This window comes from Ascaphus truei, chromosome 1, assembly GCF_040206685.1.
Source record: "Ascaphus truei isolate aAscTru1 chromosome 1, aAscTru1.hap1, whole genome shotgun sequence".
Classification (NCBI taxonomy): domain Eukaryota; kingdom Metazoa; phylum Chordata; class Amphibia; order Anura; family Ascaphidae; genus Ascaphus; species Ascaphus truei.
The window spans coordinates 90,513,760-90,540,771 of NC_134483.1; the positions used below are offsets into that span (position 1 = coordinate 90,513,760).

The following is a 27,012-nucleotide window of genomic DNA, read 5'->3' on the forward strand; positions in this document are numbered from 1 at the left end:
AGTTTATTATATATTTATAAAGAATTCATATATTCTCCAGCAGAGCACAGTGGATGTATGAGGGGGAAACATGTAATACTTCAAAATAAACGGAGCGGTACAGAAGGTATGACATTTATTGCTGCAAGAAGCTTACAATACAAAATGAAAGGGAGATTGGAAACAAAGTCAGGTGGCGGAAACCAGGTCAGCATGGTCCTAACAGTTGTGAACTGTTAAGCTTTGCTGCACTTCTAATGGCCACAAACGGGTGTGGTAAAAGGACAAAAAAAAAAAAAATATGTATGACTGTATCAAAAGGATATTGAATTGGTTTCATTGAAGGGGTGTGGTACGAAGTTGTTGCTTAGGGTACAAACCAGGAAAAGGCTGGAGTGGGAACAATGAGAATGGGAGGTGGTCATGGACAGAATGAAAAGTGGGTCAAAAACCAACTGACCTCACTTATCGTAGATATAACAAATCTATAAAAAAAAATAAAAATGTAATCCAATAACAAATGTAGGTCTAAAATTAATATATTGTGAAAAGCACAGGAACCATATCACTGAAACAGCCTTAATGGACACATTAAATTAGAACAAGACAAGTTACAGCCTAAGGCCTCGGACATGGTCAAAAAGACCGTGCTGAGGCAAAACATTATCCCTATCAGCGCGGCTTTAGAGGGCGCTTCCGCAGGCGTGCGGAAATGCAGGAGATAGGCAAGTTTACATTTTGCCGCTCATGCAAGTGCAGGGCCGGTCACGTGACTGCCAGAAGCCAATGGCAGTCCGTGACTTTGGCGCCGTGATGTGGCGCGCTAGCCCCGCCTCCCGAAAGCCTCCCCCCCAGCACACAAGCTCGCTCACTGACGCTCATGCAGGGACAAGAAAAATCTCCTGCTTGAGCAGGAGAGCATGAGCGTCAGCGCTGCCCAGCGCCGCTCCCTGCACCATGTCCCAGGCCTACGTCTAAAGCAAAGTTTTCCAGTTAAGCATATGAAAAATGTAGGTTTAACCTTGAATAAAAATCAGACTAAGCCGATTTGAACCACTGTGGCAGAGGGAAAAAAAAAATTGAATTAAAGGTGCATTAGTATGCTACAGCAGCAATGGGAGTGGTATATGTACTGGATGGGAAACAGATGCTTTTTAAACAAAACTTTAAGCCTTTAACAATCATTTTCATTGTAAGAATCTGAAGCTCGGGTTCCCTTTTTTCAGCCCCTCACTTGTGCAATGAGTGTGTTGAGGACAAGAGTCTTCCTCTTTTTTGGTTCTGGGAGAGGTAGAGCCAGAAACGGAATATACAAGGATGCACACACCAGGAGTGTGCTAGATCAAGTCATGACATCCTGGTGAGTGTCTCTGGGATTAAAGATCATGGTTATCTAAGCACTTATGTTTTGTGCATCTCAGTGTGTTCTCATACTGAGCAATAACATACATCACATGGGCTGTGGCACAATACCTACAATCCTGTATTTGTGCAACAGGGCTGCCCTTTTAACAGGGAGGAACAAAAACACAATTGTCAGTCATGGGGTAATGTTAAATGGGTTCAATGGGCAGAGACTGGAGGAAGCAGCAGGTATGAAGAGTGCCCTCAAAAAAAAAAAAGTGTACTTTTATTTCTCTTAAAGAAACCAAAAACACAAAGTGCACTTGAAATGCACAATGGGAACAACTTTCAAAAAGTGACCATATGCTTTTCAAATGTAGGCCTGCAATTCAAAATTGTGAGAAGCACAGAAACCGCTTTTATGGAAGCACACAGTGTTCGGTGCTTTGGCTAGAACAGGCCTGCACAACTCCAGTCCTCGAGGGCCACAGTCCGACTGAGCCACTAATTGAGCCAGCTGTGCTGAAGTAGGGATATCCAGAAAACCTGGCCTGTTTGCGGCCCCCGAGGACTGGAGTTGTGCAGGCCTGGGTTAGAAGTTAATCAACTGTTTAGGCCCGGCTGTAGAAGTGGAACAGCTCAAAACGTATAGGGGGCGCGCTACTAATGCCAACTTGTCTTAAAGTGAATCATTTTGATGTTATATAATTCGTTCGCTTATGTTAACAATACATTAAACATCACTGCACAGCAGTTTATATGTCTCGAAGACTAAATAGGACATTGAATTAGAACACACACACACTTTTGGCAACAGTCTACAGACTCTTACAAAGGCAACCATGAGAAGTCAGTTAGTGATTTCTAGCAAACGTACAATGAATTTAAATTAGTCAGCAAATAATTGACATTACACATCTCTATGAATTTACTATGTAATGAGTTGAGCTTATTTGAAACAATAGGTTAGCCCACAGTACAAAAAATTGCTTTGGCACAGGACATATTTCTACTTGCACAAATCTTGCCTGTCAGATTAGGTGTACTCACCTGGTTACTCAATTCAGGAAAAGCAATACTCTGATAGGGAAAGGACTGGTCATCGACAATGTGCCAATGAAACACATTTAACTTGTTAAAAGACATTGCATCCTGAAATAAACAAAAATGACTTTCAGTAGCATATAAACAAAGAAAAAGCCTTATACAGGCATACCCCGCATTAACGTACGCAATGGGACCGGAGCATGTATGTAAAGCGAAAATGTACTTAAAGTGAAGCACTACCTTTTCCCACTTATCGATGCATGTACTGTACTGCAATCGTCATATACGTGCATAACTGATATAAATAACGCATTTGTACCAGGCTCTATAGTCTCCCCGCTTGCGCACAGCTTTGGTACAGGTAGGGAGCCGGTATTGCTGTTCAGGACGTGATGACAGGCGCATGCGTGAGCTGCCGTTTGCCTATTGGGCGATATGTACTTACTCGCGAGTGTACTTAAAGTGAGTGTACTTAAAGCGGGGTATGCCTGTAGTACAATCACAAGAGATTAAACCTTTTCACTGCCATCAACATTTAAACAGTATGACAAAACGCTCAGTGTTTTTATAGACCCCCTTCATTTCTGACTGCCAAGTAAGAACGCTTAGTCACTAAGCAAAAGGTGCCACTGCGGCAGAAGTTAAATAAGAAATGTGGAAGTTGCTTTTGGCTCCCTATTTACTCTGATGCATTGGAGTAACAGCGTGGGTCCATGTGCCCTGCCAGATTCAGGGTATAATTGTGAGGTGCTATTCACTTGAGCATTCAGTTTATGCATGCTGAGAAATGAAGTGGGAAAAGGACACAAACAACTTAATTTTTTTAATATACATATTTCTGTTAATGGGCCTAAAAATAAAAAAAAACCTACAATCGCCACCCTCACATAGGATTGTTCATGTGTTCTGATAAGTTTAAGATTTTATAAACAAAAAGGCAAGACGGGAAAAAACTTCACAATATATGAAACGCTTTTTTGTGCTTTTAAAACTTTTTTTTTAACCAATATCTTTTACGTGATTTGTATAAATAAGTTATTCTAGATTTTCCCCACACTTTCTGGAGAACAAAATACCAAACACTTCAAATACAATAGGCATTTTTACCAATGTATGAAGAAATGTACTCAAAGCCTTCAATGCTTCTAAAATATAGAAAGCAGTTACTCTAATGCTTAACATTAATGACTAACAGTCTGCAACATTGCACCCAAATTGTTCATGTAACCAGTTTCATACTATTCATGTTCTGCTGCTTTAATGTTTATATTGCCTGTCAACTGTGCTATATGTAATGTATGGCACTTTAAATGCCAAGAATTACAAGCCTCTACTAAAAAATATACTGCTAATAAATAACAACAGCTGCTTCCTCACCAGGTTTAAAAGGATAGTCTTCAGTGGCAGATAGTGTCTTGATGTGTCCAGCAGAACTCCTCTATGTGCAAACCGTGGGGCATCCATAATCTCAGACTTGTTAACAACAAACTATTTAAAAAGGAAGCAAAGTGATTAAATAGTCAGTAGGTGGAACGCAAAGTGGAATTGCACGTTCTAGCACTTAAGGGGCTAAAACCATTACTTCAGTTACAGAAGTTCTCAAATTCAGCTTATAGGGAAAAAAAAAAAAAGACTCCTTAATTTTCTTACTGACTATAACCTGTCATTGAAGTCTACTTTTCAAAACAGGCGAGAGCAGAGGGACAGCCAGGACAGGTGTCCCGCGCCTGGTGGTTGTGGGGGGCCTGGCCGGCGCTGCAAGTTGGGCCCGACTTCTGGCCAGGCCCGGCTGCCGGTCCTCTCGCGGTCAAGCTCTCCACTGCTGCAGGCCTCTCCCCCACAACGAGCTTCTAACACTGGCGCACTCCGGGCCTCTCTGACGCCAGCGCGCCAGAAGCATGGCCCAGCTTCTGGTGCGAGGGGGAGGCCCATCGCGGCAATGTCGAAAGCTTGGTGTGGGACAGAGTGATGTAGAGGCCTACAGCAGGGCAGAGCAGCCACCGTCCTGGCCTGAGACCATCCACAAGGTAAGTGTATATATGAGGGCGTCAGAGTGAGACGCAGGGGAGTAGGGTGAGAGTGGGTGAGTGAGACGGAGGGGAGAGAAATAGAGGGGGCTCTTGAGGTGCCAAATGGTGGGGCGCCCGGACGTAATTGTAGTCCTGGGCCCCGTGAAATCTGTCTGCGGCCTTGTTAACCATACTTTTTTGTTAAAAAAAAAAAAAAAAAAATGTTTTATTTAAGATCATGGGTCATGAGCATTATGGATTAACACTCCAGTACTCATGAGCCACCAACAGGTCAGGCTTTAAGGATATCCCTGCTTCAGCACAAGTGAGTCAGTCATTGAGCCATTGACGGAGCCCCCATGCTCTAGAGAACATGTAGAATATGACATCACATGTTCAGCAGCTCAAGACATAATTTTAAGGTTTCCGAAGCACAAAACGTAAGATTTAAATAAAAATTAAAAAAAAACAAAAAAAAAAAAACACCCCACTGTTTTACTTGGGATGTATGGGATTATGGGATGTAGAATGGTTATCTAATTCTGAACGATCCCTTTATGTCTGCACACTGAAATTTGTAAATATGTAAATTGGATTGACACTTCAGGAGCAGTTTTAGGAATACCGAATTATATTTTCCCTTGTAAAACAAATACTTACAGCCCCCGTATTATCTTCATCGATTAGTTGGCTGAAAGTCTCTAGCCCTAGAGGGGGGGGAAAGAGACAACTTGCTGAAACTTACTGTGCTCTATTTGACCAACACAAATTGCTGATTAATTGTAAGTGAAAACCTTCATCCATTCATTACATAACCCAAGCTTCATATTAGCAGTGCATGTAATAATTTTTAAAACAAGATAGGCAATTAGCCATATAAAACACAGTCTAACAGAGCAATGCACTGAGGATTCAAAAAAAAAAAAACAAGTAACGTTTTTTTCAACCAAAGCAGTTTACTGGGACACTACAAAAATGATCTGTTGCTCTGTAAAATGCTTGAAATCTGATGAATCATTATCCTCTCAGTACTGCACAAGAACAGAATGGGCAGGAGTTCAACTACTTGTTATGGTCAAAGACTACATTAAAAAAACATCCCAATTTATATAGCAGAACATACTCCCCCCCCCCCCCCCCCTCGTTCTCAACCCTAGCTGGAAAGCAGGGGGTCTCCATAGCTGAACCACATTCATTTCAGCTCTGTGACTACCGTGCTCCCCAAGATATTTACCTCTCAAGAGGGTGTGGATATTGCAGATCTGTGCAGAGCCAGAGCGATCTTAGGCCCCGGACATGTTAGGTGCTTGCTGGCGGAAGCGTGCTGACGCGCGCTCCCGCTCAGCACTGAGCCCCTACAGCCGCAATTAGAGCGGCTTTAGTAGGGGCTCACCTGCGCGCTTCCGGAAGCACAGGTATTAGGGGAATTTAAAATTCCCCCGCTTGCCGGCGAGACAGGCCGGTCACGTGAGCCCCTGACGATCTGTCCCCCTTCTGCCCCGATCCCTGTCCCCCTTCTGCCCCGATCCCTGTCCCCCTTCTGCCCCGATCCCTGTCCCCCTTCTGCCCCGATCCCTGTCCCCCTTCTGCCCCGATCCCTGTCCCCCTTCTGCCCCGATCCATGTGTCTGTGTGTGTGTGTGTGCATTGTGTGTGTGTGTGTGTATGCATGTGTGTATGCATGTGTATGCGTGTGTGCGTGAATATATTTATCAAAGTTGCACAATGTTAATAATTTATTCTCACGTCTTTTTTTTTAATTTTTAAAATATTATATAATATACATACACACAGGTTCCCCAGTGACACACAAACACTGACAGCTACCAAGTGACACACACAGTGATACCCGCCTCCCAAGCGCTTGCTGTCTCCTCTGTCAGGACAGCAAAAAGCTCCTGGTAGAGCGAGCGGCAGCCAGCGAGAGCGAGCAAGCGCCAAACATGGCCAAGGCCTTAGAGTCATATGGTAGAGCAGATTCATGAAACTTTAGCAACATCCCCTTGGAAGACTTGCTTTTAGGAAGGGTTGCCAGTGTATTAGTCAACAGTATTTGAGCCTCATATCGTACTGAGTGAATAGTCTACATTGAGTGGGGGCAACAACTGTTACACAAACGCTTTCTATTGCCTTATGAGTACCCTGCAATGTCCCTACTAGCATAGTCTTGACCTGCTAAAAAAAAAAAAATCACTCCTGGCAACACTTGTTTTTAATAAGTTTGCTTCCTGAGATACTAACCCCTTTTAGGCGCTGTCAGTATCTCTGCGCAGTTTAAGTCTCCCACGTCACGTGGGCCATTAGGAAGACAAGGAATGATGTTGCAACTTCCGATTGGTCCACAGGGACTTTAAACTGCAATATTGTGAACCCAGCCCGGGCTCCTAACGGCAGCACCTACGGAGCGAGGAAAGTATCGCGGGAAGCAAGGGGGGAGGGGGGGGGAGGTCGCCGGACTTGAAATCAATGTGGTTCATCCAGGAGTGCTCCTTTAAGAATCGTTAGAGAAATCCACGCAATATATTGAGAGGGGAAAAAAAAAAAAAGTTCTGTAGTATTACTCAATCCCATTTTTTATGAGTTAATATACTGCGCATCCCTTGATTTCTATAGCAGGTTTTAGCCCACCTACCCATATCTTTGTAACACTTTCCTGTTTGTGATCATTTGGTGCAAATATTCCCAGTCGTGAGCTGCAAACTAACAATAGATAATGTTACCCTAGTAATAAAACACATTGTAGCAGCTGAGTTAGCCCGCGTCCATAGTACGCGCGACAAAAGCCTGTAAGGCAATGCACACGGCCATAGAGCACTCGTGCGCTACCAATTTTTCACAATACAAAGTCTTTTGATTTTGTCTTACGATCGGCTGGGTCAGTGCGAGGTTCAGCCACTGAGGGCGAACCGCTCCCGTCATATCACGGGTACGCCACCAAACATTGAATTGGAGCTGCTTTTGGTCGCGCTGTCTCCTCCATACTCCACAGGTCACGGATCGCCTGTGCTGCAGGCACCCGTGACGTCACGCGACTACTATGTACAAGCCCTTACACGGACTGAAGGATTGATTTGAAACTGAAGTCAGCAATTTAGTGAACCCTGGGAAGCAGGATCTTTGCTGATCGATCACTGGAGAATGAATCGATCAGCAGCTTAGGTAATTAGATTTCAATAAAAAGGTAATCAGACCAGGTACCAGGCTGCATAAATGCATATTAAAAAAAATAATGTTTGCCTCTAAATAGCTCGAGATTCCTAATGCAGCAATCGTGGGATTCTAACCAGACCCGAAGGAGCTCAGGTTGTTCACTAAGGCTGAGGCCCCAGTTCCTCCGCTGCCCGCGCGCCCGCGAGACTGGCAGCGCGTGCAGCCGATTCCCAGGTCTGCAGGGAGCTGCAGACCAAAAGAATGGGGGGGGGCGTGGTGAAGGAGTGATGGGGGCGTGGCCATGTCACCCGGCAGGTTCGCCCTCATTGGCTGAACCGCCGGGGGCGTGGCTTAGCGCTTCGTAGCGAGTCCTGCTCTCAATAGAAGCAACTCGCGACACAGCGCTGCGGCCCCCCCTCGCAGCGGGCCCGGCGCCATTGAGGGGAGGGCTCTCGTCCCTGCAGCGTCCGCCACAGTAGCCAGCGGGGTCCAGCCCTCATGTGGCACACAGCAAGACTATCTGCTGCACGTTTGGCTGACTGGGGCGGCGTTACACTGACTGAGCGATGTCAGCTAGATTCCAACATACATTTCACGCACTATTTTAAGATTTTTCTTTGCTTCACTTTATTAGCACTATAATATATAGTTAGGTTGATTTCTTAATTATACCAATAAAGTTATTTTACATTAGTATTGGTCACCCACCAAACTCTGTATGACTGAATTATATTCTATATAGAACAAACCCAGGATCAGTTTCACTTAATATCTGCAACCACAACACCCAGCACGTGTCCATTATACTTTACCTACTTGTGATCCCAGGATAGTCGTGCAGGATTTTCTGGCCTCTTTTCATTGACTGAATACAACTCTAGCATCCTTTTTCAGTATCATATTTCTGTACCCAATATATTACGGGTTTGGGTGCACGCTATTGGGATCTTGAAATCACCTAGAGGTATTTTCTTTTGGGTTTTGTAATTGGAATTTTACCCTTAGTGAACCTACCTTTATCTACCCAAGGTTGAGAGTATTTTGATCTGTGTGAAGTACTTCAGGGAGTAGGGGGTCCCCGGAGCTTAAAAATCATCATTGTTCAGTTATGGAGACCCTTAGCTTCAGAGTACAAAAAGCCAAGAGATAATGCCCCTTTTTAAGAGGGACAGCAGAGACATGGACACAAGAGGGGACAAGACTAAATACATTTTAATACGTGAAGGCTAGTCACTGCCCTACATTGGCCAAATTAAACATGGCTACCTGGTGAAGGAAGAAGACGAAAAGAACTACAATGGCTTTGCCTTCATCACTACAATTCCTCTATTTCACATTGAAATTAAAAGTTTGTGTCCATTAAACCCAAGATCATTCATAGGTAGGGAAAGAAATGTAGTCCCCGGCACCTAGAAAGGAGAAAATTTAAACAACTTACCGTAATTTTCTTTTCCTGGAACCATGGCAGTGGGCACCATTGGGTTAATCCCTTCTCACTCTAGGTAGGACAGGAAGTAGACTTTTGCAGGTAGGCCATATAAGGCCCCTCCCTCTACCTGCACACCAGTCTTACGATTCTTCCATAGCTGAAAATATATAACTGATAGTTACCCTCCCTATGTAGGTCTAATGCCTATGTGCCCACTGCCATGGTTCCAGGAAAAGAAAATTACGGTAAGTTGTTTAAATTTTCTCCTTTCCTGATCACCCTGGCAGTGGGCACCATTGGGACATACCCAAGCAGTGCAAATTTTAGGGAGGGATACATCAGAATAGACAACACCAGTTTAATGTCTTATCAGTTCAACCTTTATTAATACACTTTACACTTTATTTCACTACACTTTCCAAGACTCTACGCCCAAAGCTTGCGTCAGCTGATGATTGTACGTCTAGTCTGTAGTATTTCAAAATGTATTGAATGAGGACCAGACAGCTGCTTTGCATATTTGCCCTGGTGTATCCTGGGCCTTGAATGCCCATGAAGTAGCCATGGCCCTTGTAGAATGGGCTTTCACCTTCAAAGGTTTATCTTGTCCTTTGTTTTCATAAGCTTTTTTGATACAAGACACAATCCACTGTGCAATTGTAGTCTTTGATGCTGCTTGTCCTTCTTTGGTCCCTCTGGAATGACAAATAATTTGTCTGACTTTCTGATATCTCTCATCCTTTCTAGGTACACTTTAAGACATCTTACCACGTCCAATTTGTGTAGCCTTTCTTCTTTCTTATTTTTTTGGTTCTGGATAAAATGATGGAATCACAATCTCCTGATTCATGTGGAACTGTGATACCACCTTTGGCAGGATTGATGTACCGGTCTAAGAACTGCCTTGTCTTGATGTATGATTAGGAATGGTTCCTTGGCAGATAGAGCCTGTAGTTCTCCTACTCTCCTTGCCGAGGTGATTGCTATCAGAAACACCCTTTCCATGACAACCATTTAAGGCCTATCTCCTGTATTGGTTCAAACGGAGCTGCTGTTAATACATCCAAGACTAAAGACAAGTCCCATGTAGGTACCCTGTTCTTAATTTGAGGTTTTAACCTTTTAACTGCTTGAAAGAACCTGATTATCAATCTTTCCATTGCCAGATTTCTTTCCAACAAATCCGATAGTGCAGACACTTGTACTTTCAATGAGCTGAGACTGAGACCTTTCTCAAATCCTTTATGCAGGAACTCCACTATAGAAACAATTCTTGGTGAAAGGAATTTTCTCTCTCTTTTTCACACCAATCACAAAAGCAAAGCCAATTCTATGGTATACTCTTGATGTGGAACTTTTCCTTGCTTGTAACAGGGTTTGAATTGTTTTCTCTGAACAACCCTTCAGTCTCAATGTCTCCCGCTCAATCGCCATGCCGTCAAAGCCCATTGTTTGGTATTCGGATGGCATATTGGCCCCTGTTGCATCAGGCCTTTTTGATCTGGTATGTGCCATGGTGTATCCACTGCCATATTTACCAGGTGTGTAAACCAAAGCCTTCTTGGCCAGTATGGTGCTATGAATATCACCTCTGCTCTGTCTTCTCTGATTTTCCTGATTGTTTTTGGAATCAGAGGAATTGGAGGGAACAGGTATCCCAATTTGAAGTCTCATTTGAGACTGAGAGCATCTGTAGCTTGTGCGCTTGGGTGAAACTGTCTGGAACAATAGTTCCTTACTTTGCGATTCTGGTGTGTCGCCATCAGATCGATGTCTGGTTGACCCCATCGCTCTACCAGTTCTTGAAATACTCCTGGATTTAAAGCCCATTCTCCTGGGTGAATGATATTGCGACTTAGAAAGTCTGCTATGACATTTTCTAGTCCTGGCTGTAATATCCGACAAGTGGCACTCTGCCCAACCGAGTATTTCTGCTGTGAGCTTCATCAGCTTTCTGCTCCTGGTTCCTCCTTGTTTGGCTATATATTTGACCACAGACCTGCTGTCTGATTCTAGCCATTTTGTCCTGGAAAACTTCTAGGGCCTTTTGTACTGCTTTTAATTCCAGCAGATTTGATGGTAAGTGGTTTACCTGATTTCCCCAGGTTCCTTGCACCACTTCTTCTCCCATCTGAGCCCCCCAACCTGTCTTGCTCGCATCTGTTGTAATTTTTAACCAGTGCACAGGTTGTAGCGTTTTCCCTTTGACCAGGTTTCGGGTATCTTCCCACCATTTTAACTCTTGTTTTGTTTGTGGGTGTAACAAGATTCTTTGTCTTGTGTCTTTGTGATTCCCGTTCCATTGTTGCAGAAAATTGTTTTGCAGAGGTCTCATATGCAACGCTGCCCACTTTGTGACGCTTAATGTTGAAGCGAATTTCCCCAGGAGTCTCATGCATTCTTCTGCAGAAGTCCTGGTAGCTTTTCTGAGCCTCCTTGTTCGTATGGCTATGTCTTGCCTCTTTGCCTCTGGCAATCTCACTTCTCATTTTCTGTATCGAATTCTACTCCCAGAAATCTTAAGAGCTGAGTGGGTACCAAATGGCTCTTGTCTCTGTTTATTAACCAACCGTGATGTTCTAGGAAGGTTATTACCATTTTCTGGTCTTGTTGGAGTTTCCCCCGATCCTTTGATTTTACCAGGATGTCGTCCAGGTAAGGGTATATCTCCACCCCCCTTTTTCTCATCTCTGCCACTAGAGGGGCTAGAACCTTTGTAAACGACCTTGGGGAAGTTGCCAGACCAAATGGTAGTGCTGTGTATTGATAATGCTCCTGATTTACTGCAAACCTTAGGAATCTTTGATGCCCTTTTGCTATTGGTACATGTAAATAAGCGTCTTTTAAGTCTATCGCCACCATCCAGTCTCCTGGTTGTACCTCTTGTATAATCAGATTTACAGACACCATCTTGAACTTTCTTATCTTCAAGAATGAATTTACCTTTCTTAGGTCTAGGATTGCTCTGTAATCCCCTGTAGGCATCTTTACCAAAAATATTCTGGAAAAAATTCCGCTTCCTCTTACCTTTTCTATTACTTCTGCCTGTAGTAATTTCCTTAAAGCCGTATTCCTATAACAGCTGGATTCTCAGAAGCTGAACAACTCTTTATCTTGATTTTATTCATCTGTTGGAGACTGAATCTCCTGGCTCTGTCCTGATGCCTTTGTTATTATTGCATCTAGTTTGCTGCCGAATAGGAATTCACCTTCAAATGGTAATATACATAAGGTGTTCTTTGATGCTGTGTCAGCCATCCACTGCCTGAGCCATAAAGCCCTTCTTGCTGATACCGCTAGTGCCATAGACTTGGCTGCTATTTTTACTGCATCCAATGAGGCTTCTGCTATGTAATCAGTTGCCCATTTCACCACTGACAACGCCTTAAGAATAGTACTTCTTTTACACCTTTGTCTATTGCCTCTTCAATGTTGGCAATCCACACTCGCATAGCCCTAGCAGTTGATGTAGTTGCTATGGCTGGTTTGTAGGCTGTTCCTGCCGTAACATATGCTTTTTTTAATGCATAATCCATCCTTTTATCCATAGCGTCCTTTAATGACGCTGCTTCCTCTAAGGGGATTGTGGTCTTTTTTTTACTATTCTAGAAATAGCAATATCCACCTTTGGGCTAACCTCCCCATTTCTCACCTCTTCTTGTGGGAATGGATACATCTTCCCAAACCTTTTAGGCGTAATACTCTGGCGTCTGGTTGCGCCAACTCCACCTGAATGAGTTGCTTAATTACTTGATGGATAGTAAAGACTCTACCTTTTAAAGCAGCAGCAGTAGTAGCAGTAGTAGCCGTAGTAGCAGCAGCAGTAGCAGCAGTCGTAGCAGCAGCAGCAGCAGCAGCAGCAGCACGCCTAGCCTGTCAAAGCAGGCCAGTACAGAAACTCTTGAAGCAGCCAGGACACTTTTTGTGTGTTAACTCCTAAATGTCTTTCAGTTCCAAAACCTGTATCATGGCTTTGATGAGTGGATCCACCCTTTCTACATCAATTTCAGATTATTCCTGAATATCTTGATCTGATGAATCCATTTCATTCTCTGACACATGAAAACAATCACTTTCAGACCCATATGATGAAAAACCTTTCCCCTTATCCAGACTGGTCTGGGATATAGATCTTTCCTGCGCATGGTTAACAGCTTGCTGCACTGCCGCATCAACTCTCTGTTTAACAGCCTCCTTCATCAATAAGGAAAATGCTCATTTGTTCACTGGTATCACCTGCAGATGTCTTAAGACAATCTTCACATAATTACTTCCCTATTAGGGCTGGTTTCTCACTAGCTGAACACCATTTAGTTTCTTAGCAACCTTCATTTATGTTGCAGGGATTCCCCCGTCCCTTTTGAAGATCCTGCTTCTGGGAGTGTAACCACTGAACTAATTTATAAAAACAAAATAAATACTAAACATACACCCTAATGTATATATACCATCTCTCTTTCCCATGCAGAACTAAAACTAAGGACTCACCTAGTCTTGGGAACTGAAGTTTGGGTGTTTCCATTTTTGAATCCATATCCAGCACTTGGCTTCTCCCTGCTGAGTGTTCCATGCTGCAGCTTTCACTCACACATACACCGTGTGGTCGTCACCCAGTGCTCCTGCACGGCTCGCGTGTCTGTGCACGCATTTGCCGGCGTGCCGTGACGCGCACGCTCCCTAGCGGCCGCCTGCACTGTACCCTTTTACCTCAGTATCTCAGATACACATGCGGTCAATATGAACCTCCTTTGGTTCGCAGCAGAATTACTGGGGTAGTTCACCGCCGCGTTCCATACGCTAGTGCGGTCAATTGAGCCTCCTCTGCTCGCAGGTATGGCTGCTCCCCCCTCCGCTTCTAGCGGGCTGCTGGGTACTTTACCGCAGCGTACCATACGCTTATACGGTGAGTCTGGGCCTCCACAGCTCCCAGCTGCAGCTGCTGTGCGCCTACGATCGGCCTGGGTTTTGCACTTGAGCTTCCCTCGCGGCTGCAGCTGTTTCCCCCCCCAACAGGGGCACCCCCAACTCTAAGGGGTCTCCGTCTTGCCCCCCGTAGGGCGCACCGCGGAGCTTCAGGGCAGAGGGTGAGACCCTGGCTATCTGCACAAAGGGCCTCATGCAGAGAGCAGCGCTATTTAAAATTGGAGAGGGGAATAAAAAGAAGCTTTAATGGAGAGTTTTTTTCTCCATATGCAGAAAGGTCCGAAAACTGCATTTAGAATGCGGTCTGCATATGGAGAGTTTCAACCGGCGCTATGAGCGCTGTTGAAACGTGTTGAAAAAAAAACGCGTTTTTTTTCCCCTCCCCCACCGGCCGCCGACCTCCAGCTTCCAGCCAAGTTTTTTTGGCGGAGGTAAATAGAGAATTTCTCTCCATGTTATTGGCGCGATCAGCCACTAGATGGCGATCGCGCCTTTCTGAATATGGATATTTTTTCAACAGGGGAGATTTAGGTTCTCGCCGGTAGAAAGGCGAGTTTAAAAAAATAAAATTAAAAAATGGCGCGTTTTCCCTAGCTTGCCATTTTCACCTGGTTTTAGTGCGATTTTCGCGGGAAAATGGCGAGATTTCAAATAGCGCTGCTCTCTGCATGAGGCCCAAAGTGCAGTAGGTGAGCCCTGTTAAAAAATAACAAATCCTACACCTAGCTGTGAGGACAGGAAAAAGACTGGTGTGCAGGTAGAGGGAGGGGCCTTATATGGCCTACCTGCAAAAGTCTACTTCCTGTCCTACCTAGAGTGAGAAGGGATTAACCCAATGGTGCCCACTGCCAGGGTGATCAGGAAATAAAGATTGAAATTTGGACAGTATATGTGGTATTTCAATGTCCCAATGAGATAAGTTGGAGATGGTAGACGCCCAACAGTCCAAAGTTTTGTGGTCCTGGGAAAAGAACTGCTTTCGCATAAATCCTCCTGCTGTAAAGAGAAAAAAAAAAAGACAGCAGACCATTGCACAGCACCCAGGATCAAATAGGGATATTTTTTAAGCAGGAAAAAATGCCTACTTACAAGATGGTAATAATTGTGTTTTGGTGGATATAATCTGTGCCAGGTTCAGTGGCTTCTTTCCACGGACCCCACGCGGTGCTCTGAAAGCCTCTTTGGAGTTGGACTCAGTAGATTCTCACACCACAGATACACCCAGAATAAAGATGGAAAAACAATGGTGCAATACTTTACTGAAAATGTAAAAACAAGGGCAAGATACACTTACAATGTATCGTGCCTATCTATACAATTACACAAATGTTCCGTCCGCAGCATGTATTCAATCACCCGGCTCCAGCAGTGCAGGATCAGCGTCTTTTTCCCCTCGCGTCCGCAAGTGGTCGGACGATTCCCTGATGACATCGCTGCTTCCTCCGTACAGCTGATACACCCGCTGACAACACTGCTAAGCTCTGCCCTACGCGTTTCATGACTGGCTTGTCACTTCCTCAATTTGTGCAATTGTATAGATAGGCACGATACATTCCTCAGGAAGTGACAAGCCAGTCACGAAACGCGCAGGGTAGAGTTTAGCAGTGTTGTCAGCGAGTATCAGCTGTATGGAGGAAGCAGCGACGTCAACAGGGAAGCGTCCGACCACTTGCGGACGCGAGGGGAAAGACGCTGATCCTGCACTGCTGGAGCCGGGTGATTGAATACATGCTGCGGACGGCACATTTGTGTAATTGTATAGATAGGCACGATACATTGTAAGGGTATCTTGCCCTTGTTTTTAAATTGTTTCAGTAGTGTTGCTGTATTGCACCATTGTTTTTCCATCTTTATTCTGGGTGTATCTGTGGTGTGAGAATCTACTGAGTCCAACTCCAAAGAGGCTTTCAGAGCACCGCGTGGGGTCCGTGGAAAGAAGCCGCTGAACCAGGCACAGATTATATCCACCAAAACACAATTATTACCATCTTGTAAGTAGGCATTTTTTCCTGCTTAAAAAATGTCCCTATTTGATCCTGAGTGCTGTGCAATGGTCTGCTGTCTTTTCTCTTTACAGCGTAGAAGAATGGAAGCAGGCACACGGTCTTATGAAAATCCAATTTAATGTGCCACCAAAGGGTCCAACGTTTCGGCAAAAATTGCCTTTATCAAATCAATGTCTTGGCAGTACAAGCCATCACATCACTAGTGCTCAGTGCAATGACCGTTCCAGTTGCAGGCAATCCAGCCATTAGCTGCTTAGAGCAACAGCCACGAAACAAGATATTGAAGGCACTTGATACAAGATTGGATTTTCATAAGACCGTGTGCCTGCTTCCATTCTTCTACGCTGATCTCCTCTGGGATGTCTGGACCTCCCTGGTGACAAAGTTGAGACATTAGGTGGTCTGGCATAACAACATAACAGCATTTAGGATGAAGCCATTTTGTGTGAATATTTCAATCCGCCATCTTGTCTTGTCTCTGTGAGTCTTAATTTCTGTGTTACATTTCTGTATAAACAAATGTGTGAAGCAAAGAATGGAATGTTTTCGCTCTTAGCTGACTTTATTGACCCTTCCTCATCCAATCAGCTTCAAATTGAAAGTGTAAACAGGCTAAAGGTTGTGAGAACCCATGAGATAAGATTAGATTCTTGCAGGAAAACTGTTTCTCACACAGTGTGCCAAGTGGCAGAACTGACATCACATTTAACCCCATGATTTTTAGCTGACAGACAGTTATCCAGTATTGTTATGTATTACAAAATGAGGTAATGTTTAGTGACATGCAAGCCCCCCCATAAAGGGGTGGAGCTTTAGGTTTTAGGGTATAAATATATGGCATACCGTGTTATTGTTTAGAGAGCTTTTGTTTTGAAGCTGTCTCCTTGTGCACTTGACTTGAATAAATTCACGTGTTATTCTGTTTCAAAATAACCTCAGACTGTGTTTTTATTTACGCTTTTCTCACTGGATACAGTGCACCGGCAGATAAGTACCCCCCTCCAGCACCATTTTGCAGTGTGCATGCACTTCCACATAGGACTGTCTTTTCTCTTTACAACAGGAGGATTTATGCGGAAGCAGTTCTTTCCCCGGGACCACAAAACTTTGGACTGTTGGGCCACTACCATCTCCAGCTTCTCATTGGGACATTGAAATTTGGACAGTATATGTGGTATTTCAATCTTTATTTCTAAGCGCCAGGGACTACATTTCTTTCCCTACCTATCTTTGAAACAAGTGCATTAGAGAGTACTTGCGTGCTAGATCCTCCTGGCAGTGGTCAATTGATTTCTCTGCACATAGGGAATCATTAGTCATTAATTAGTATATTCACCTTTTTGTCACATATTTGCCATAATTTAATAGGCACATTTATACTACACTTATTCATTTTTTGTTAGGTCACAGCGCTTAGTGTGTGTGTGTAATAGTTAGGTTTTTTTTTGTCACCAAGATCATTCATGCTATGGAGCAGCTTAGAAAAAAAACATTACCACACTTGTACTCCAACTAAAACACAGCAAATTACCTATTCTGAAGGAAAAAATATAAATTAAGATTTAACATACTGTTTTAAACATAAGTGTTCTTAACATGTTTGGATTTGTAATTAGACTAGTATGCTTCTTGGATAAATGGCAGAACAGGAATAACCAACTCAATATTGTTTCTGTTTAAAACAAAAAAACAATTAAATACTTACATTTTTACATGCTTTACATATTTTACAATGCATACTTTAATAATTACAAGAAAATATAACTGGGTGAGTGAATCTATCTACATTCAAGCGTAAAATAAATAAAAATGCATATATGTCCGTACCTCTCAGTGCACCCCAGACTTTATTTGCTTTTAGAAGAGCCACGGGTTCTCCGATGCTTAGTTGGTCTGCAGTGATATAGAAAGGAAAGGGGAAACACTGCATGGTTAATGGGGGCTCAAAGAAATATAAAACAAAGACTTCAAAGCAGCTTTAACTGTGCTCGACCACATCAAAACAGCAGTATACTTGCTGGTTAGGTGGTTATCAACTGTGCTACAAAGGGGTCTCCTGGAATTAGCACAGCCTAATATAGGCCACGATTCCTTATCAGATGTGCCAAACATGAGACACAGAAAAAAGTTACCATTTTACACAATATACTCAGATCTAAACCAAAATCCTTGTATTTGGGCATCCCAACTCAAGAAAATGCCAGGAGTACCAACCCACCGTTGTAACCAACATAGTAGCAAAGCTCTTTTTAAACGAGAAATGAGTATGTGTAACTCGTAAAGGGAGAAATAGTCGTCATGCTGAGCTTGGTGAGATATTGGGAGGTTTCAGAGAAGGACAATGATTTCACTGCTTGCAAATAAACATCGAGTGTTCATTGTGACATTGGTTACATTTTTATTTCCCTGAATATAACCAATGGCATTCTTCTGTGCACTCAATCTCATAACTACTTTACCTACAATGAAAATGTCCTATGTAAAATGTCTTATCTGGTACTCCAGGGTAGGAAGGGAGCGATAAATCAGGAACACCCCCCCCCAAAAAAAAACAATAAAAAAAAGTGTAAACATATATGGTGCAATAAAATCACAAAAAAAATGGGCAAAAAAGAAAAAAAGCTTCCATTTCCTGCGCAGTAATCCCCGTTCCAGAGGAGAGGAGTCCGCTGTACTACGTACCTGTTCCTTCCCCCGCATTACCGGAAGCTGTCAAGGCCCAAACGGAGGTGAAGTCAGATGCCGCTCGAACACTGTCTGACTGCGGGAGTATTGGAGAGATGGTCCGGTCACCACTTCTCTAGCGTGAGATCTACTGCTTCACTATTTTATGTGCCTATTTTACTTGTACACATTGTGAGTACACTCCTTACCTTTCATTGCGATGTAAACCTTTTTGCTGGTCTGCACTATGGTCTCTTTTTTGCTGTGTTTCCTCATGAGTTGATCCAGAGTGCAAGCCCTCTCGAGTTCCTGAAACCCTGTTCCCTGTAACACCATGATTCTTCACCTACCTTTTGCAAGTAGATAATTCATATGAGCCAAGTTTTTCTTTTTTGCCCATTTTTTTGTGATTTTATTGCACCATATATATTTACTCTTTTTTTGGGGGTGTTCCTGATTTATCGCTCCCTTCCTACCCTGGATGTACTGTTGCTATTAGGGAACCTGTACAATTCCCTTTGAAGGTTGAGAATTTTTCTAATACACCTTACACTCATTTATATCTATTCACCTTTTTCACTTATTCCACATTATTGCTGTGTAGCGCCGTTCTAGATCACTTGGGTTACTTATCTGGTACTCCCACATCATGCATTCTCAAAATCATAAACCCTCATTTCAGTTTGCTTTATATAGGATAGGGTAAAAAGCACATTACAAAAAATAACCACATGCAAGTATGTTCTGACATTGTTTACGTTGGATTTGACATTTATAAATTGTATTACAATACCATCAACACGCACATGATTCATCTGATTTGATGGAGGGGTACTGATCACATTCAGAGTCTTGAGAGACAATTACAACCTGAAGCTGCAGCAGCTGCCCTCCAGAAGAATATGTCGCATGGTCATCTTGCAATTGGGAATATCCAAAAATGTACTCATAATACCTGGGGGGAAAAATGTCAATAAATTAGCAACATCCACAAACAAACTTCAACAGAACACATCGTCACTGCATTTTATGCACACGCATATACATTTATTATTTTGCATGAGCAATGCGGATACAGCCACTGAAACATTGATTAATGTATTGCACACAAAACCCAGGGGCATAGCCAGGACTTGCTTAGTGGTAGGGCGGCTAGCAGAGCCAGTAGGGCAAGCGAGGAGCACAAACACTGGTAAATCTCTTCTCATTCCTCCACGGGTCAAAGAGGAAGTAGAGAAGTAGCAGTCTGAAAAACTACTAGGGGCTTCCCCTATGAATTTCGAGGAACTACTTTCCAAGTCCCGCTTCTAGAGATACTTACCTCCAAAGAGGATGCTGGTATCTCGTGCAGTTTAAATCCCCTGCATCACACGGGTGACATCACGGCTTCCTATTGGCCTGCAGGGCCCGGGAACTTTGAAAATCGCACAATGTGAACCCTGGAGTGACTACCGGCACCCCCTACACAGGAAAATTCTCTGGAAGCAAGGGGATCCCCGCAGATAAAATTAATGAGACCCCCACTTCAATCCTGCATAATTAAAAAAAAAAAAGCTAGGTTTGCCTCTTAAAAGACGTGCTCTCCTGTAAATCCAACCCAAGGAACGGGGTGGGGAAGAGTTTAAAAAAATAAAAAAATTCCCCCCCTCTCAAAGGAGCAATGCAATATGATCCAAACTAACACTAAGGACCAATATCCAGGATTGATCCTTTCAGAATGGTCCTGGGTAAACCAATCCCAGGCATCCCTCCAAACACTAATACATAAATTGCGCATCTCCCGACAGCAGCACGACGGACTATAACGCTTCAGTAGAAACAGACGAACAACGCCTTCAGTTTTTATGGTGGTGAAATGTTCTAGAAACGGAATTTTTTTTTTCTTTAAATAAACTCACCGCAATATTACATTGTTTCATGACTAAATTTGACAGGATATAGTTCCCTTAGATAACAGCCTTCTCTCAAGACATTACATCCATGCAGGATATAAGCGTTTAGCCCTGTATAAGATGTAGGTCAGTCAAGACTTTATTTGTGGATAGATTGGTATTATCTTGTTAAATGATTCAACTATTGTATATCCAAATGTAATTGCTCGTCTCTCCCCCCCCCCCGTCCACCCTAATATTGTTTCCCAATTCTCCCCCACTTTCTTATTCCTGTAAGGCCGAGTCCCCGCTGGCGCTGAGCGCGCTCATGCTTGGAGAGCGCGCTCATGCTTGGAGAGCGCATGCTCCAGCCCACCCAGTTCCCATGCTCTACATTTTTTTTAAAATAGTAAAGCAATCTAATATGTGGAACTGTTGCTTTAAGAAAAACTTTTTTTGCATTTTGGGGAAGTTCAGATCATTTGGCATAGTTATAAAAGGACATTTTACGGATGTCTCTGTTCTGCAGAGAAGGATATAGTGTTAGAAATACAAAACAATACTGCTACACTTAAAAGAAACGCAGTTAGAAAAAACAAAACAATTGTTTCAGAAAACTGACATTTCAGTCAACTATTATTGCATTATATTGGTCTGTAGAGCAATATAATTTATGATGCCAACGTTTTATTATGACAGATGAACTTTGATCAGGGTAGTCTGTTTAATTTACTTTGTAAATAGAGCTGAACACAGATTGGCATTCAAGTTTCCAACCGTCGTCTTCTTTACCAGTTGGGTGAATGATGGCAGCATAATTAATTTACACACAGCAAAGAGTATAAATTAACTATGTGTTTGCATTAACAGTGTTCCCAACCACGCCAAGTTACATTGTGGGCAGTCCCACAACATGGAAAGTTAGTTTATCTAAGAGACAGCAGTAGTAGGGCAGGCAAGAGGCTGGAGGAACCCCGATGTACAATATCACAAGAGAAAAAGAAATAACAGCAGCACACTGCCAGGGAGCCAGGTGGTTAAAAAGAAATACATTAATCAAAATAAAATCACCCACAGGGGTAGTGCCACCCTCCTACGCGTTTCGGACCTATGGTCCTTTAACAAGGAGTACTCTGTAAATCTGCCCTCCTTTATCTTTGCCACTTTCTGTATCACTCAGCTGGTATATCCCTCCTGGCATTCTGATTCTTCCCCCCATTGTTTGTAAGTTTTTTTTTGTTTAAACCTCGTTTAGTAGGATCTGTTTTAGCCTTTAATTGATGCTCGCAGCAAAGTTGGCTTTTTGCATTAAAGCTGCATAGTGCTGCTTGATTTTCTCTTTTCAGGATATTTTTCTTTGGGGGGTGGGCAATGTGCCCAACTCCGTACAGTCCCAATCACTGGTAAATCGTACCCAACACTTTCACTGTGAGCGGTCCAGCAGTACCAGAGTGCCACCGGGCTTCTGGGGTCGTCCCCAGGACCTCGCTTGATAGGAGGAATTATAGCAAGTTCCCCAACAGAAAATCAGTAAAAATCAGAATTGATACAGGTTTATGAACGTTATAAAAAGGCCCCTGCCACAATTAGCTTGTGACTCTCAGGGAATATCACCCCAAGGGTTACATTTCCAGAGCAAGAATAAAATAAAGTGGGGAGGCGGAACCATTACACCTCACTGCTTTGGTTGCCTCTCCCAAATCTGTCACTTATATCTACATTAACATGAGCTTGGTTCAGCCTTGTTTTTGAACTCCAACACAACCCGACATACAGTATGTAGTCCTACCTTCCTGAAAACAAAACCAGCCCCAGCATTCAGAAGGAGGAAATAAAGTCAGGTTTAAAGCTTTGGCACGCCAGACATCGAGACTTGCTAACACTTGGCCAGCGACCATCTTCCTTTTCTACTTTGCACCCTCATTAAAGAAACCCTTCCCAAAGCACATGACTTAAGAAATCTCACTCTTCCCCCTCCCAGATATGAACTTTTACATGACACCTGTCTGGCTGAAGCCTCCCCTCCTGATTGCCATCAAGTCTCAGGGATCAAGATCCTATAACTTTACACCACAGCCCTTCACTTGGAAGACCGGGGGGGGGGGGGGGGGCAACCCCATCCCGCAGAGCCCCCACAGAGCAGCCCCTGCTAATGTCAGCATAGTAGCTCAGACCACTAAAAGTGCAATGCTTGCCCACATGTGCTCTGGTCTCCAAAAAATGCTAAATCCAACACAACAAATGACAAACACTATAGGTTACTCTTCTCACATCAATGAATGCTTTGGCCAAAGCATTTTAAGCCTGCCACCAAATCAAAGTTAACCCTTTACTGCAGGTCCTACACTGCCTGCACTTACAGAAGCAAATTGTCTTGTAAACCTTAGGGAATCTCAATCTCTCTCTCCCTCCCTATCTCTTGCTTCATTCATTGTAACATCGCCGGAAGAAGAGATCAGTGTATCTCGAAAGCTCACACAAATAAAAGCATTTCGTTAGCCACAGAACGGTATCATCTATTTATTTTTTGATTATCTATATATATCTATTTATTTAACAGCTGGCATAAATTCTTGCAAACTGCTAAAGGACACTTTTTTTAAAGTCTTTAAATCTATGCAAAACCAAAAACACATTGTAATACTCTTGTGGCCCCTTCACTCCTAAACGTAAGGATGATGACCTGGCCCCTTTGGAAACCCTGGGGTTACGAGCCCTACCTGCGGAAGGCGTCCTGCAGCAGCACGCAGGAGGGCCCCGCGGAAGAGCTCGAGCCGTGCAAGATGCTGAAGGCGGCCGGCGGGACGTACAGGGACTGGCCGGAGAGCTGCACGGTGCGGGGCAGCGGCCACAGGGAGCCGAAGGGGGAGTCCTCAGCCGCCATTACCAGGAGGTCCTCATCCTCCGTGTCCTCGCGGAAACCCAGACAAGACGAGGGCACGAGCAGAAACAAGATGAGCGGGCATAATAACATCCGCAGAGAGAGAGCCATGGTGCGATCCCTCCCGTCACCGCCTGCAACTGAACCGCCGCAGCCGGCTCCAGCGCAGGTCATGAGACAACCCGTCCCCTGTCAGGTGATCCCCTCGCGCCCTCTGCTGTCACGTGAACCGGGCAGTGCGCGAGGGGGGTGGAGCCACGATGTAGTCGGACTGGTGATTGTGAGGTAAATGGTGTCACGTGCGTTTGCGGGACACCTTTCCGCCGGAGGAGAGAGAAGGGGGGGACAGAGAGAGGAGAGAGAAGGGGGGACAGAGAGAGGAGAGAGAAGGGGGGACAGAGAGAGGAGAGAGAAGGGGGGGACAGAGAGGAGAGAGAAGGGGGGACAGAGAGAGAAGCGAGGAGAGAGAAGCGGGGACAGAGAGAGGAGAGAGAAGGGGGGGACAGAGAGAGGAGAGAGAAGGGGGGGACAGAGAGAGAAGCGAGGAGAGAGAAGGGGGGGACAGAGAGAGGAGAGAGAAGGGGGGGACAGAGAGAGAAGCGAGGAGAGAGAAGCGGGGACAGAGAGAGGAGAGAGGAGAGAGAAGGGGGGACAGAGAAGAGAGAGAAGGGGGGGGACAGAGAGAGAAGGGGGGGACAGAGAGAGAAGGGGGGGGACAGAGAGAGAAGGGGGGGGACAGAGAGAGAAGGGGGGGACAGAGAGAGGAGAGAGAAGCGGGGACAGATAGAGGAGAGAGAAGCGGGGACAGAGAGAGAGAGAAGCTGGAACAGAGAGAGGGGAGAGAAGCGGGGACAGAGAGAGGAGAGAGAAGCGGGAACAGAGAGAGGAGAGAGAGAAGCGGGGACAGAGAGAGAGAAGCGGGAACAGAGAGAGGGGAGAGAAGCGGGGACAGAGAGAGGAGAGAGAAGCGGGGACAGAGAGAGGAGAAAGAAGCGGGGACAGAGAGGAGAGAGAAGCGGGGACAGAGAGAGGAGAGAGAAGCGGGAACAGAGAGAGGAGAGAGAAGCGGGGACAGAGAGAGAGAAGCGGGAACAGAGAGAGGAGAGAGAAGCGGGGACAGAGAGGAGAGAAGCGGGGACAGAGAGAGGAGAGAGAAGCGGGGACAGAGAGAGGAGAGAGAAGCGGGGACAGAGAGAGGAGAGAGAAGCGGGGACAGAGAGAGGAGAGAGAAGCGGGGACAGAGAGAGAGAGAAGCGGGGACAGAGAGAGGAGAGAGAAGCGGGGACAGAGAGAGGAGAGAGAAGCGGGGACAGAGAGAGGAGAGAGAAGCGGGGACAGAGAGAGGAGAGAGAAGCGGGGACAGAGAGAGGAGAGAGAAGGGGGGACAGAGAGGAGAGAGAAGGGGGGACAGAGAGAGGAGAGAGAAGCGGGGACAGAGAGAGGAGAGAGAAGCGGGGACAGAGAGAGGAGAGAGAAGCGGGGACAGAGAGAGAGAGAAGCGGGGACGGACAGAGGAGAGAGAAGCGGGGACGGACAGAGGAGAGAGAAGCGGGGACAGAGAGGAGAGAGAAGCGGGGACAGAGAGAGGAGAGAGAAGCGGGGACAGAGAGAGGAGAGAGAAGCGGGGACAGAGAGAGAGAGAAGCGGGGACAGAGAGGAGAGAGAAGCGGGGACGGAGAGAGGAGAGAGAAGCGGGGACGGAGAGAGGAGAGAGAAGCGGGGACGGAGAGAGGGGAGAGAAGCGGGGACGGAGAGAGGGGAGAGAAGCGGGGCCGGAGAGAGGGGAGAGAAGCGGGGCCGGAGAGAGAGAGAAGCGGGGACAGAGAGAGAGAGAAGCGGGGCCGGAGAGAGAGAGAAGCGGGGACAGAGAGAGAGAGAAGCGGGGACAGAGAGAGGAGAGAGAAGCGGGGATAGAGAGAGGGGAGAGAAGCGGGGATGGAGAGATGGAATAGATGGGGGGAGAGATGGGAGATGGGAAGAGGGGAGGGGAGGAATGGGTCGGGTCACATAGGTTGTCTGTGACTGTGAAACTTCAGGCATATTAAACATCATCAGTCCCAGCGTTCAAAATGCAGTTCCATAAAATACGCAACTTGCTCATTTTATGGATTCCAACAGTGGTGTCAGCTTCTCAAGACTAATCTTTTACAGTTCTGGCCTGCAAGTTTGTATTTTAATGGGAAAGGGCAGATTGTTATTAGGTGGCAGCAATAATTTCATGAATTAATGTATGTGTTATTGGGTCCATGTTTCTCTGTAAACCACACAAAGTAAAAAAGGTTTTAAAACCCAGTAGCCTGCATCACAGCGAATAGCTTTTAGCTAACTTCTGCTAGGAAAGTCCTAGCAAGCTGAATTTTGCTGTGAGTGCTGGTCAGATAAAACCATTAAAAAGGTTATCATGCAATTTTTATAAAGCCTTATCATAATTGATGAATTAAAGTTCCCCTAGTTTAACTGTTTGAACTTGATAGACATAAGGGGATTTTCATTCAGGCGCCTGGAACAGGAGATAACACTTAAGTTGTAAGTACAGTCCTTCACCATTATCCCGGTGAGCACCCTTTCCCTTCCCATGTCCATCTCCCTCTGGGGCTGGTAGAATGTAGTGTAGAATGAAGTGTAATCACTGTGGCTGCAGTTACGGGCTCCATGACCACAGGATGAGCAATGCCTGCTTCATGTCTTTCCAAATCCTCCAGCTGCACCTTTAACCGACCAGCCGTCAGTAAGCCATAACCCTCACACCGGACAACGATCCGGACACGATCCCAGGTCCGGAATCGTCCTGCTCGCTTGTCCATGTTTCACCCGCATGGAAAAAGTTATGGGGCAAAGGGTGACTGTATTTTTTCGTGGTCTTGCAAACCGTGTGTATGCTACCTCTTGCTTTGGGAGCTCGCAACTTTAAAGTCTCCCTCTATGCTATAGGATCCCGCAGGATACTATATCATAGGCTCAATTAGGTCCCGCTGCTACCACCAGAAAAAGTCTGTCACGGGAGACCAATGCTTTTAACACCTTAATACCCGGATCCTTTGATTGAGCAAAGCAAGAGATAAAATAAATTTTAATTTATTTACACAATGAACATCCACAGCTTGATTTACAATTACAATAAAAAACTACACTTACTAGTTACGATGTTAAGTCTTGTTACAGGATGGATCTTTCACTGCATGATAAATCTTGGGTGAATCTGTTACCGCATGATGACTCTTAGATGGAACTCCATCCTGATGGGCTGCAGAGTTTTTTATGCACTAAACAGGCCTATACTTAACCCATGCAGCCAATCTACTCCGTGGGAATAATTCCTTAACCCTGTCACGGACTTGCCAGTACCTTTCAAACCTGGCAGAGGGGCCTCTCAGTCTGCTCTGGGCATGTGCCAACTTTGCACCTTGGCCGCTTAGCATATAAGGATGTCCCCTCTACCCGGCGCCATTCAGTCTGGGCCAAGCAGCCATTTGCCAGGATGTCTTATTGAAATTCTCCCCCTTCCCCCCCTTGCTAACAAACGTTTAACACCTTCATATCCTGGATGGCCTTTGAAGTGCTATTCACGAACACTCAGGAATTCAGAGTTGTTGTGTGAATCAGAAACTCATTTGCATGCAGATCTTGAGCAGCAAGTGAGGAAATCCTAGATTCAGACTATCGCTATTTCTCCTCTACTGCAGCCACGTAACACACAAGGCAATATTTAC

At 44.8% G+C, this 27,012-nt stretch overlaps 1 protein-coding gene across 2 annotated transcripts in view; it reads right to left on the reverse strand.

Annotated features, from left to right (window-relative positions):
* Positions 1–23,511, reverse strand: part of HEXB (hexosaminidase subunit beta) — a 40,430-nt gene extending 16,919 nt beyond the window's left edge. Inside the window, exons 1-6 of one of the 2 annotated variants that reach the window (XM_075591647.1) lie at positions 23,142–23,511; positions 19,357–19,505; positions 17,714–17,779; positions 5,040–5,086; positions 3,748–3,858; positions 2,374–2,475 (exon numbers count right to left, since the gene is read on the reverse strand). In XM_075591647.1, coding sequence (XP_075447762.1) covers positions 2,374–2,475; positions 3,748–3,858; positions 5,040–5,086; positions 17,714–17,779; positions 19,357–19,505; positions 23,142–23,476 — 810 coding nt within the window. In that variant the 5' untranslated portion in view covers positions 23,477–23,511. The remainder of the gene's footprint in view (positions 1–2,373; positions 2,476–3,747; positions 3,859–5,039; positions 5,087–17,713; positions 17,780–19,356; positions 19,506–23,141) is intronic. The other variant, XM_075591638.1, reaches the window with a different exon arrangement.
* Between the last annotated feature and the right edge of the window lie 3,501 nt (positions 23,512–27,012).